Source organism: Rhea americana, unplaced genomic scaffold (assembly GCF_003343005.1).
Source record: "Rhea americana isolate MKP2758 unplaced genomic scaffold, rheAme1 scaffold_30, whole genome shotgun sequence".
Taxonomy (NCBI): domain Eukaryota; kingdom Metazoa; phylum Chordata; class Aves; order Rheiformes; family Rheidae; genus Rhea; species Rhea americana.
The window spans coordinates 3,207,855-3,221,343 of NW_028186424.1; the positions used below are offsets into that span (position 1 = coordinate 3,207,855).

A 13,489-nucleotide genomic window follows, 5' to 3' on the forward strand; every position below is an offset into this window, starting at 1 on the left:
AAGAATGCAAGATCATGATGTTTTGATTTGAAACTTTAGACAGTTAGCAAATGCAGATCTCAAGGTGATCTGTGCTTCTGCCAAGTTGTCAACAACAGCAGCATTCCCAGTGGAGCATGAAGAGTTCATTTCTGTGGGTCATAATCATCTATATTCATCAACTACTGTATAGCTTTTAGACAGAAGACTTTATTTAAGACATAAAACTAAACTTCTGCTCTCTGCACTGTTTTGTTACAATACTTTTCACTAGCTCCGGTATCACTCAATACTGCCAAGAAAATATTCTTGTTTATGATACTCTTCTATTTTATCTGGCTAGTGTTTGAAACGTATTATAATCCCTGCTTTATATTAAATTCTGTATTATGACATTATTTACAGAGGTTCTTATGCTATGGAGATTCCTGCTAATTCTGATGAATTCTTTCCCTCCCTGTTAGGGAGATCACTGTAACAGCCTCCACTTTGCTGTAACAGCACGCTTTTACAGGCCTAGGTTTCTGTTTGTTCTCTCTCTTCTCATAACTTTTGAATTTCCACAGTACAGTATTTCCAGACTCACCCATCCACTTTTTTTGTTTTCTATATATTTTATGTTGCCTACTTTATCGCAACCCCCACGTTGGGACTCCTCAACACCATTACCTTGCAGTGACTCCTTCTGGGAGAAGTGGCAACTTGAACAGCTACAGAGTTCCCCTATTGCTGATGCCGGTCAGTGTCCAGTCCCAGGTCAGTGGCATGTTGAATGGAAGCCTCAGGTTCCATTCTCCTCCCTTACCTGCACCCCTCAAGACAACTACACCTTTTTAAGCCACAAAGAGAACCAACTTACGCTGTCACAGGGATAGAAACCCTAGGACTTCACCACAAGTTCACCATCATGAGCAAAAGCTTTAAGCAAAAGTATGCTGTAGGTACACGGAGCTGTTGCACCAACCTTCACCTGTTCTGTTCTTTGATAAAAACACTCTCTTTATGTGATTGACTTGTCCCTGAACTAAAAGAGGAATTTATTGTGAAGCACCGACATTATACTAATATCAGCCTTTTGTTTTTATATTTTCATAGGCAGTCACTCAGGCGTGGTTTTGAGCATCAACTCCAGAGAGATGCACAGTTACCTGGTTAGCTGATACAGCTGAACACAAAAACCGAAAGACACTTCTCTGTATCATTTTATTTTTCCCTGGTGATATAACAAAATTTCAAATATGGCTGTAAATGCTGATGGAAAGGAGGTTCCTTAACAGTCCTGTGGAAAAAAAGCATCCATCATCAATTACTGGGGAGAAGGATAATACATCTTGTGTTCACTCTGTGGCCTGGAAACTTGTTACAATTCAAACTCAAACTAAGGTAGCAAATTTGTAGCCCTAGGCACATTTGATGCCACATTCATTCTTTTTCTGTGTATGTTCTAGTTTCTTTTTGTTTATTTTTAGAAGGATTGACTGTAACTTTTTAATTATATTTTTAATTGCTGTAATCAGTGAAGGCTGGGATTCTTCAGCTTGAAAAATTGATTTGTAAACAAGTGACTAGACCAGAACAGATGGCTGGTTGAACACTATGATATTTTTTCAGAAGTCTATAATTCAGAAATGGTTCTGTGCCAAGAGAGGTCTTAGCAAGGAGACAAATGCACTCCTAGTGAATTCAAGTTCTTAACTTAAAAATGTGTAAGACAATCTAATGAATTTAGGCTTAGGCCTTTCTATGGATTAAAGGAAGTGTTAGCTAGGATATTCTAAAATTATAGGATAATGCTCTTGTAAGTGTAGCAAGTCCTGACAAACCATCAGCACCAGTATTTCTCCCAATCTGATCCTGTGCGAAAGATAAAACACCAGCTTGATGCTTTTTCAAGACCGGGTGCCTTCACTTGCAGAAAGTCATTTCAGTTGCTCTCATCTTCTAACCAAGCACCTCTAGATTGATGGCAGCTGCCAGATCAGTTGTCATGTAAAAAATTGTTCTGAAAGCTTGTCTCTTTTTAAATTTCCAGAGTGTGTAAATACCTCCTTTAAGTAGCTTTCTTTGTATGATTATTTTTTAAAAACTTCCTATTCTTAGGGCAGAGGTGCCAGGTATATCAGAGTTCTCCTCCCAACAGGATAGATCAGTGTACCAGAATCCCCTTGCTACTTGGATTTTCCCTTGGTGTTCCTTGGTGTTTGTCCTTCCAAGCAGGGGTGGGAAAACTCTTACCTGAACTTTGCCACTTGGATGTGTTTGACAATCCAGAGGGCCTTGAGGAGGATCTATGGAGGTGTAGGGGGATGTATTTCCTTTCTCTCACCACAGGGTGTCACTCAGTCCCTCTCAGGCACTGGCCTCTATTTCTACAGAAATGGCAGTGGACATATCTAAAGAGCCACCTGCAGAAAGGCATGTGAGTCAGTTCAGAGTTTCCTTATCTCAAGCTCTGTATCCCTAGGGAATGGAAATCCAGTGAATCCATACCTTGCTGGTCATTTTTATGTGTTTTTGGAGCTGTGTGAAAAATGGACTGTGGTGTGAGGAATTTAAACATTTAGCATCCAGTGTTATCACAACTGCCTCAAATTAGGACACTTCCATCAGAAACCTATGAAATCTCTTCACCTTTTGCCTTCAATAGAGACTAAATAGCTCTTTGCTCAGTGAATGTTGTACCAATGCTGGTAGCAAATTACTACACCAGCTTACTTAAAGAGGATACAGATAGCTGAATACATCCTTGTGAATAAACAAACACAAATAATGACTGCTGATAAGACAGAATAGAACTATCTTACAATTATCCTATGCATTGGAGTCATTCTTCCATGTAGCTGTGGATGTCCTAGAGCATATTTTCATCAAATGCAACAGCCTTGGATATAATAATTCAATGTAGTACTGTAGACTCTCACAAACCCTGCAGGATCTATGTGTAAAGCACAAGAAATTCTAGTGTAAAATCTAAGTGCATGAAACTAGGTGGAAAAGTTAAAGATTCTGACAAGTGCTTGCAAACCGCTCAGGAAAATTATTTCAAAAAATCTTTCTAAAATTTCCACCTATGTAGTTCTGGACTGTCATGCAAACATAATTCACAGAGAAGCAACGTTCTAGTTGATTGTTGTGTGTAAGACTTTGTATAAATTTGAGATGTTCCATGCTTCTGAGTCTAGATTTCATGAAGAGAAATGCAAATACAAAATGCACTGAGCTTTGGAAACTCTCAGGACTGTTGTGTCAGAGGCTTGTCCTTCTCACCAGCTCATTACCTTTACCGTAGTAGAAATGAACAGAAAGTAGAATAGTATTGCAAACAGCTCACTGTTTCCTGAGAAATAAGTTCGAAGTGGGTTATTTAGTTAAGGCAGTTGAGTTGTGGATTAGCCGCATGGAGAAGGAATAGGATGAGAATTGTAGCTTGGAGTGTTTCTCCCATTGATTATGTGATTGGCTTATGTGTAGGAATGAAGTCGCACATACTAATATATGCTTTAACAACTACCTTTATATATTTTAAACTGTGTGATTTGTGTCTCTGGTGGCAGGAGTCCTTTGGAATACAGTAGAATAACTACTAGGTACTCTAATTAATACTTGGCACACATATAGTGCCTGTAACATATTTCTCTGATGATAATTAACTTAGTTCATGCAACACTCCTGTGAAGTTGGTTTGTCGTGTCTTAAAAACACTGTGTTTTCTAAAGAGAAGTCACTATTGCTGTATCTATATTAATAATACCAGCAGATAATAGAGGAGTTCTTTGATTCTATGGCAAGAATAACTTTAAAATTAATTATTTTAAAACTGAGAAAATGCCCTTCCATTCAAGGCCATTTAGTTTATCTGTAAATAACAGTTACCACTAGTGGTAAGTTTTGAATCTCTTGAACTACATCTATGACACCTTTGTATTTTAAAGGGCATATATACATACCATTCTTTATTCAAAACGCTGCTATATGTGTATACAGAAACACAGTTTATATGCACAAACACTAGGCACTCGTGCATGCAGATACACATGCAGCATTTAGACATACCCCAGTTGAGTTGGCTAATGAGGAAGGGTGATTTGACAGCTAAGAAACAGAAGATGGCTATCAGGTGATCTGGATTCTATCCCCAGATTTCAGGCAAGTTATTTAACCTATATGTGCCTCGGTTTCCCCACCTGTAAAATGGGGCTGATAATTACCTACCTCACAGTGGTATTGTGAGGCTAAATTAATTCTTGTTTGTTCAGGATCTTCAGAGTGAAATAACTATGTGAGTATAAATTATTAATAGTCTTGCTTTCTTTGTTTTACCTGTTTTTATTTCTGTTACTAACGGCAGCATAGGGAAACTAGCCACAATTACATGTAAGTGTAAAAATACATAATCTGAAAAGTTACAGAGCTGTTAAAGAGAAAAAAATGTAATTTGATTTAAGACTTGTATTGGGATGCAATGTTACATGATGGTATTGCAACATCAGTTATGATTTTGTTAATTTGTCCTAAATGTATCTGTTTTCCACAGTTATTGGGTTAAAAGCCTTATAATAATGGTTAAAATGATTTAGCCTACATTGATATCTATCAGCACTGGTACTGAACTATGCTAAAATCACTAACAGCAACACTGGCAGTGTGTTGGCCTCATTTGTATCTTGTGACTTAAATTGTTACATATTTGCAACTTTAAAAAGAACACTCTTTTCAGAACGCTCCAAGAAATATTGATATGAGGCATTCTAATGTAATCAGCAAAATTTACAGTTGCTATCTTTGGTTTCCCTTTTTACATTAAAAAAGGAAGATATTCTTGTTTGAAATGGTTTCATTTTAGCAGTAAAATGCTCCATCCRTACAATGAACTCGGAAATGCTCAGGAGACATTTAGGAAGTCCCCCGTACAGTGGAGTAAATTGTTTCTTCACATGAAGTAGATGTTTTGGCTGCCTTTGCCAGTTCATGGTACAAAGCAGATTTTGTCTGACATCGCTGTGACAATAGGATTAGAGACCTTCTGGGCAGGCTAGACATCCACAAATCCATGGGCCCTGATGGGATGCACCCGTGGGTACTGAGGGAGCTGGCAGATGTTGTTCCCAGGCCACTCTCCAACATCTTTGAAAGGTCCTGGAGAACTGGAGAGGTGCCTGAGGACTGGAAGACAAGCCAGTGTCACTCCAGTCTTCAAGAAGGGCAAGAAGGAGGACCCAGGCAACTATAGGCCGCTCAGCCTCACCTCCATCCCTGGAAAGGTGATGGAACAGCTCATTCTGGATGTCATCTCCAGACAGATGGAGGAAAAGAAGGTGATCAGGAGTAGCCAGAGTGGATTCACCAAGGGGAAATCCTGCTTAACCAATCTGATAGCCTTCTCTGATGGAATGACTGGCTGGGTAGATGAGGGGAGAGTGGTGAACGTTGTGTACCCTGACTTCAGCAAGGCTTTTGACACTSTCTCCCAGAACATCCTCCTAGAGAAGCTCAGGAAGTGTGGGTTAGCTGAGTGGACAGTGAGGTGGATTGAGAACTGGCTGAAAGGCAGAGCTCAGAGGGTCGTCATCAGTGGCGTGGAATCTAGTTGGAGGCCTGTGGCTAGTGGCATCCAGGGCATCAGTGACCTGGATGAGGGGACAGAGTGCCTCCTCAGCAAGTTTGCTGGTGATACCAAGGTGGGAGGAGTGGCTGACACCCCCGAGGGCTGTGCTGCCATTGAGAGAGACCTGGACAGGCTGGAGAGCTGGGTGGAGAGGAACCTCCTGAGGTTCAACAAGGGCAAGTGCAGAGTCCTGCAGCTAGGGAGGAATAACCCTAGGCACCAGTACAAGGTGGGGGCTGACCTCCTGGAGAGCAGCTCTGCAGAGAAGTACCTGGCAGTGCTGGTGGATGACAGGTTGACCACGAGCCAGCAATGTGCCCTTGTGGCCAAGAAGGCCAATGGTCTGCTGGGGTGCATTGGGCAGAGTGTTGCCAGCAGGTGGAGGGAGGTGATCCTGCCCCTCTCCTCAGCCCTGGGGAGGCCTCATCTCGAGTCCTGTGTCCAGTTCTGGTACTCCCCAGTACCAGAGAGACATGGAGCTACTGGAGAGAGTCCAGCATAGGGCTGCGAAGATGATCTGAGGGCTGGAGCACCTACCCTACGAGGAACGGCTGCGAGAGCTGGGCCTCTTCAGCCTGGGGAAGAGAAGACTGAGGGGGGGATCTGATCAATGTGTGTAAGTCCCTGAAGGGAGGGTGTCAAGGGGCTGGGGCCAAACTCTTTTCAGTTGTCCCATGTGACAGGACAGGAGGTAACGAGCAGAAATTGAAGCACAGGAAGTTCCGCCTGACCGTGAGGGGGAATTTCTTCCCTGTGAGAGTGACAGAGTGACAGAGCACTGGAGCAGGTTGCCCAGAGAGGTGGTGGAGTCTCCTTCTCTGGAGATATTCAAAACCCGGATGCAGCCGTGTCTACCGTGCTGTAGGTGACCCTGCTGAGCAGGGAGTTTGGACTAGATGATCTCCAGAGGTCCCTTCCGTCCTTACTGATTCTATGATTCTATGACTGATTGATAGCTGTATTTTAGGACCATTGAGAAATTCCTTTAATGGGGATATTCTATTACTACATGATATGTCTTAAATAGAGGTTAATACAGTGGAACTACTTTGATTTCCATCCGTGTAAAATTAACATGAATGCATGCTTTGTTTGTTTCATTGTTAAAAAGTATGAAATACATGAATTTGTTTGCAATATTGTTTTGATGATGAACCAATGGTTCTGATTTGCCTGGAATTTTTAGCATTATTTAAAGTCCAATACAATGGCAATTTCAATAACGGGTTATTCCTATTTTCACAATGTTATATAATTATTTTTAAACTAGTCTTTTGTGGAAAAAACCCTACAGTTTTAATTTCATTGCAGAATCATTGACAGTTGGAGTTGCTTTGCATTGGTTGATACTGCTCTGTTGTTGCCATCTTCACTTGTATTTGAGAGCTTTTGGTGAAAATAAGCATACGTTTCTCTCCAAAGGTTGACGTTTTGGTAGAAAGAAATTTGTAAGCACTTACCTTTTGAAATATGGATTTTTGAGATTCAAAGTTTTGTTGGATCTTCTAGTCCATCAAAGAATAAATTGTTTCCTGGTTCGTTTTCTGCATTTTAGTCTCAGTTGACTATTACTTCTACGACTATCTTTGTGAGACCATATGAGACGTATAGCCTAATCTTACTGGTCCAAGGAATTCCTTCTGAAACTTTCATTAGAACACCATTTAAGTGCCTAGAAGTAGCTATAGCATCTACTTAGAGAGTTTTCATAATAATAAGTCTATATTTTCATGATCTATTATTTCCATTCAGTATTTCTAGCGTTGGCCTTCTCAGTACCATTTGAAGTGTTTATTCCTGCAGTGGTTATGGATACAATGTTTTTCACTTATTTTCAGACTAATAAAACTAAGAATGACATTTTCCGAAAACTGCAGGACCAGGCTTTTAAGTGCTAAAGCTAATTGTAGGTCTGAGTTCTTTCGACATTTGTCACTTACATGGTTTTAATCTTTCTTCGTAAGTCAGTCCTTTTATGTTGTTGGATCACTGCTGTAGCTTTTCTTTGAATTCATTTTGTTACCTCAAGTTGGTGGGAATACACAATGGTACTCGAACAACTCWTTTCCCAAATTTGAACATGAGTGTTTTACTGACTAAATTTTTATTTTTCTTTTCTTTTTAAATCTTTTGTGTAGGGCACAGGGAAGAGTATCACCAGGGAAATTAAGATCTATAATGTACATATATGATGCTTTGGAATGGTGTGAAGACTAAAGAATATTTCTCACATAAATGCCATATTTTTCTGAAATTGATACATAGAACAATTTAATGCCACGTTTTTTAATATCCAAGATCTTATTTGTCTAAGTCCTTGGTCCCTGCCTTTTCTCTTCTGTTAAACGGAGTAACAAATTGCTCAAAATATGAATTGTGGAGCCGTGTAGGTCTGAGTGAAGGATTTTCATTGTTTTTTCCCCCCTTTTTCATATGTTATGCTTGTCAGGACTTCAAGATTCAGCTAGTCTGTGTGCTGGTAACTAACTGTAACAGTTTTCAGGAAGAGAATATTTAAGACATGAAATACAGGAAGGCTTAGAAGTTTGTATTCTGAAGAGCAATGATACAGCCATGTAGACAGTGCTAGGCTATGAATAGTGCTGGGCAAAACAAAATCCTTATTAAAGAGCTGTTATAGTTTGAATCTAAATATTCTTTTTTATATAATATCTCTTAAAGTACGTGTTCTTAATTTCATTCCCTTTCTCTCTTCTTCTAAATTGATTTCCTTTTTAGAGATGACATTTATTAGCCTTGAAAAAAGTGGAAACTTGCTTTCACATACGTAATTCTATTTAAAATTATTTCCTTGCAACACTTAAGCTCAAATGTAGGCAATACTTTTATACAGATTGTATTTTATTTCTGAATTCCTGTAGAATTCACATCTTTATAATAGTGTGTTGCAATATGGTGCACGTAAAGCCTTGCCAAGCAGCAGTAATGCATATAGCAGTGTATGGTACTACTTAAATAATATGTCTCTTGTGTTTATTCTTAGTGCTATCATGAGGATTTTATTCACCAGTAAGTCCAGGATTCCAAGTAACTTTTTAAGCATATTTTATATTTCTTTTTTATTTAGTGCTAATTTTAGTCAGCTTTTGATACTTATATCCAGCTCCTATTATATTCTGTTGCAGATCAAAAGGCAAGAACTGATTTATTCTGTTTAAAAAAACAAAAAGGATTGATTCACAGCTCCTGTTTATTTGGTTAAAACAGTTTAGAAAATAACTTCTTAAAAACAGTGAGAGAGATGCTTTGTAATGAAAACAGCTCATATAGGAAAACAACAGACTTGTATCCACATGGTTTTGAGACAATCTGGTTATGGATTGTAAACATGAAGGTCTATGCAGAAAGAGAAATGTACAGCCCAAACATCAGTAACATGCAGACAGGCAATTTGCGAGCTATAAAACTAGTCTAAAGAAGAACTTTGCTAATACACCATTTATATGACCCAGATATTGTTATCACAGAGATAGGAAGATGCCCAAATTACCAGTTGCATTTGCTGTTTACTCTCTTCTGTCTGGTTGTAGTTTATCTTTTGTGATGAACTCTTCAGGGAAGTGATGTGCGTGAGTGTTGTACTCCCTTTAAAAATGATAAATCTGTAACTAGCATTTTCCTTTCTCATCCACGTATCTATTTACCTTGCTGTGTCTCTTCAGTGGAAAATATGTATTTAATTGACAGACAGCTATACCCATCATCTTCCAAATGCTCCTTCTGTCTCCTTCCACGTTATGGGGATGAGATACGGTGTTTGCATGAATTTATTGGAGCACAGCAAGGATTGGCTTACTTTGACTCTCCTTCAAACTGACCGGTTCAGAATAGCAGCAGGAGTGGGTAGGGGCATCTTGCCAAACAGTTGGTCTGCATATGTATTTCAGTGTGGATCGCTGAGGACTAAGCTAGAACATAGCCTTTTAGATAAAATTGTTACAAACCAAAACTGAAGAGTAGTCAAGATAGAGGGTCCATTGCTAAGGGGGAGGCTGGTCCAAGGATCCTTTCTCATGGGAGCAGTTTGACTGTCAGTTGAAAGTCTGTATGTGACTTTTCCTAGAGATGGAATTAAGTGGTTATCTTTCAAATCCTTAAAATACAGAGTTAACCAGAACTGTTGGAGGAGCATGGAGAGGATGTGGCAAGAAAATTGGAAAATTCAGAGATATCTTTGTAGGGTAGAGCCTGTTTGAAGGGGAGGGTATGTGAGATAGATGCGGGAGGGAGGAGGGCAGACAAGATTGAACAAAACAGGGGAAAAATGAGAAGATAGTGCTGTCAGTGTGTATGATTTTGCAATGAATTGTTCATTTTACATTTTTCTCAAGGTTCTGGGCAGTGGAGCTTATTTTAATAAGCTGTGATCTTTAATGGCAAATATTTTTCATTTTAATAGTTGCATAGAGGAAACTTAAACCATAAGGCTAAACTGCTGCACCACCAAGAACGTGGCAGTGCTGAATTATTTGCAACTTCTACTTTGATCTGGGTGGTCTGGTTCACAGCACTGTAACACTTGCGGTACAATGGAAAGGATGCTTCATAGGAGCCAGAGTGCATGCATGTGGGCTTCAGAGGTGTAGCTGGAAGGTGAACTGCCAGAGCACCTTTGCTTTTGAGATGACTGTAGACCAGGTTATCATCTGGTGGTGGTGCTGCCCCTTAGCACAGCACTGGGCTAGGAGGCAAGTGAGAAGAGTTATTTTGTGGGGTCTGTGTCTTGGATTTATGATACCTGAAGTATAATTTGCTAGAATCTCTCTGTGTCCTGTAGCTTTGTAATTTTTGGAGAGAATGAAGTGATTCGTTGAGTACCAGTAGTATTCCAGAGAGTAAATGCTAGCCACTGGAATTTACTGAACATGTGACTGGAAGTTGCTGGAATTTAATTTTAGCAATAGAGGGCTCCTCTGTTTCTCATACACACCAAACATTTTGAGTGTAGTTCCTGTTTTTATTTGTCACTGACAAGTTATGATTTATTATCTCATGGGTGTATCTCATGAGCTGCACTTGCTGCAGGGCAGCATACTCTGGAAGGAAAACCTAATCAAATGGAGAATTCTCCTCTCTTGATCCCAGTCTCTTCTGAGTAGCTTTTCTCTGGGCTGATGGCAAAAGAGGATTAACTCATTTTTATCTTCTTTTGTGACTGAAAAATACAAGAAAAATTTTGTAAAGGAATAGCAGATTGGTTGAGGTAGAGAACTTATCATCTGGCAGGGGAAGCTTTGACTGTCTGTGCTTTACTTTACCACTTCTTTTATAAATGTCAAAAGCTACTCTGCTTTTCCTTTCCATTACTTATAGTATTCTAGTGCTTATACACATTTCTTTGCAAAAAGGAAGATGGTTCTAAAGAATATCACAAATGCCTGCATTGCAAGGGTGGTTTTGACAAACATCAGCAATCACCCTTTCCTTGCCTAAATAAACGTATGGATAGTATCAATATTTGTATTTATGAAGCTGAACTAGGAACATGACTTCAGCATGGATTAAGTGTTGGAGAAAGATTTGGAGAGATCTGGAATGTAAGAATTTTGTATTTTAAAASTGAAAGTTGAATGCCACGTTTACAGTACATTTTGGGCTATTTCAACACATGTGGACCCAAAATCTTTCGTTCTATACTTTCATAAACAGATAGATAGCCAGATAGATAGATAAGGATTTTGCTGGCATTGCCTGAGTAAATAAAGGAGAAAAATCTGGCAATTGGACCAAGCCAAAATCAGACTTCCGACTACTTAGAGCTGCAGCCCTTGGTAAGAATATGAAAGCCAATAAAATAAGAACTAGACTTGACATACAACTTGTGAAGATTCCTGAGCATTTCTCGTGATCCCATTGTTAATATGGAGCATTATTCATTTGTTGTTACTAGGCCAAATTCTCCCTTAATTTATGACCATGCAATTCCACTGTCTAATGCACTGTAAATTTGACATGTAGGTGTGGGCTAAAATCAGTCTCTTTCTTGCCCTGTCTGTACTCACACAGGTAATTGGCTGATTCTGACCTGTAATGCTTGCTGCTGTGGATAGCATGAGAGTACTTTGTACAGATGTAAAAGAGAATTACAACAAAAAGATAGTTTTCTTAGCTTTTTTTTAACACAGCCACTTTTTCTGAATATGATCAGCAGATGCTTAACACTCTGTTTATAACTGGATTTCTGACAAGGGGCCACTGTACTCCACATAAAGGCTTTTAGCGGTAATCGATGTACTGTAGTATGTACCTTTAACATACGTGAGTATGCAGTCCTTCCTTTTGCCTTTGCACATTTGAATACTTGTGAAAACAGTACATGCCCTTTCCTATTTTTGTTTCAAGAGACCTTGACTTTGTTGAGGCTTCTTTGTACGCAGGACTCAAGGGAAGAATTAAATTAATCCATAATTTGTGCATTGTCATAAATGAGGAAAAGTGTTATTTGTATATTTTTTGTAAATATGTAACATTTAATGGCAGTTTTGTAGTGACGTGCTGTTTTTGAGAAAAGAATCAAATATATGTTTGAATATGCTTAATGTAACAATTAACTGTGATTCAATTGCACAATTAATAGCTTAATCAAAAGTCTTGTGCAATATGTAGTGCACACACATAACCAAGTTATCAGTTAGTGATCCACAACCAAGTTTTTGGCAACTTCTAATGATGCTGATGATAAACTGTGCAATATAGTTTATCAGAGTCTTTTTCAGCTTCCAAACATGTAGCAGGCAAACTACTGTATACGTACCTGTGTACTCCACTGCATCCAAAGGTATGCATTTGTCTTGAGAACCTGCACTACAGGTTTTTCTTTAATAAAATTTGGTTCTAAGCTATTTGTTGCTTTGTTCTTTTTGTGAAACAACTCACRGGGTTTGTGGAGGGGAAAAGGTTTAACCAGTCCCCAGAGTTCTTGTATGTTTTTATTCGTCAGTCACTAGCAGCAAACTTACCAACTTCAGCAACACTGAAATCGAAGGCTGCAGCAAACCTTCATCCTCTGTGTTAGAACAGGACTCGTCCTTCTTCCTTTTTCCCTAGGCATAGAGTTCAGCTGCAGTATAATTGGCTGAGGGTGACACTCTGTGGTGAGGTTGAAGCCATGCAATTATTGTAAAAGAAAAAAAAAGTGTTGTACATTCTTCTAAGAAGGCTAACTGAATCAAAAGCTTAGTATTTCTATCTGGCTAAAGAAAGCCATAAATAGAATAAAATTTTGTGTGTCGTTTTGCCCTTCCTGTCCCTTTATTGTACACTACTTGCTCCTTATTTAATCTTTTTTCCTTTATCGTCTTTCTTTTATTCTACCCGTTTGTGACAAGTTGCACATACTATATGGGATGTGCATTTTTCTTGCAAAATTGAAGGCTCTGCAAATCAAAACCTGGGCCCCAGCTCTCGCAGTGTTCTTCTGCAACTGATCCCTGCAGGTGCCGTTACTTTGCTAAGATTAGGGGATTCTAATACGCTCTGCATTGCTTTGGTTTGGAAATTCTTGGCTGATTCGAAGTTTTGGGGTAAGCTGCTGCTGACTTAGTTCAGAATTAACTGTTGGAATGTGCTTCATGATTTGCAGAGAGGTGGTTGCTTCTGTACAGACTGGTCTTCCCACTGAAATCTTTATACACTAATGAGATTTTAATGGGCCAAAGAATAGAATTATTTATTCACGGAGTGGGTATGTTTTGAGGATCAGAAGGTGGGCAATGGGAAGGAAAAAGTACCTGAAATGTTAAGTTTAAACTTAATTTTCTTAGACTGAATGCTCTGCCCTAGTTCAGGGCTTTCCYGAAGACACTGCTGAAAGACTTAGTTACTAAAGGAACAGGGCAGGAGGAGGCAGAGGTCCTACGCAGTGGCATGCCATGACAAATGTAA

General features: G+C 39.2%; 1 protein-coding gene across 4 annotated transcripts in view; it reads left to right on the forward strand.

Annotated features, from left to right (window-relative positions):
* Window positions 1-1,143, forward strand: part of SORCS2 (sortilin related VPS10 domain containing receptor 2) — a 360,885-nt gene extending 359,742 nt beyond the window's left edge. For 3 of the 4 annotated variants that reach the window (XM_085309606.1, XM_085309607.1, XM_085309608.1), the window contains exon 26: window positions 1,075-1,143. In XM_085309606.1, coding sequence (XP_085165732.1) covers window positions 1,075-1,139 — 65 coding nt within the window. In that variant the 3' untranslated portion in view covers window positions 1,140-1,143. Of the gene's footprint in view, window positions 1-655; window positions 736-1,074 lie in introns of all 4 variants that reach the window. The other variant, XM_085309605.1, reaches the window with a different exon arrangement.
* The last annotated feature ends 12,346 nt before the right edge of the window (window positions 1,144-13,489 follow it).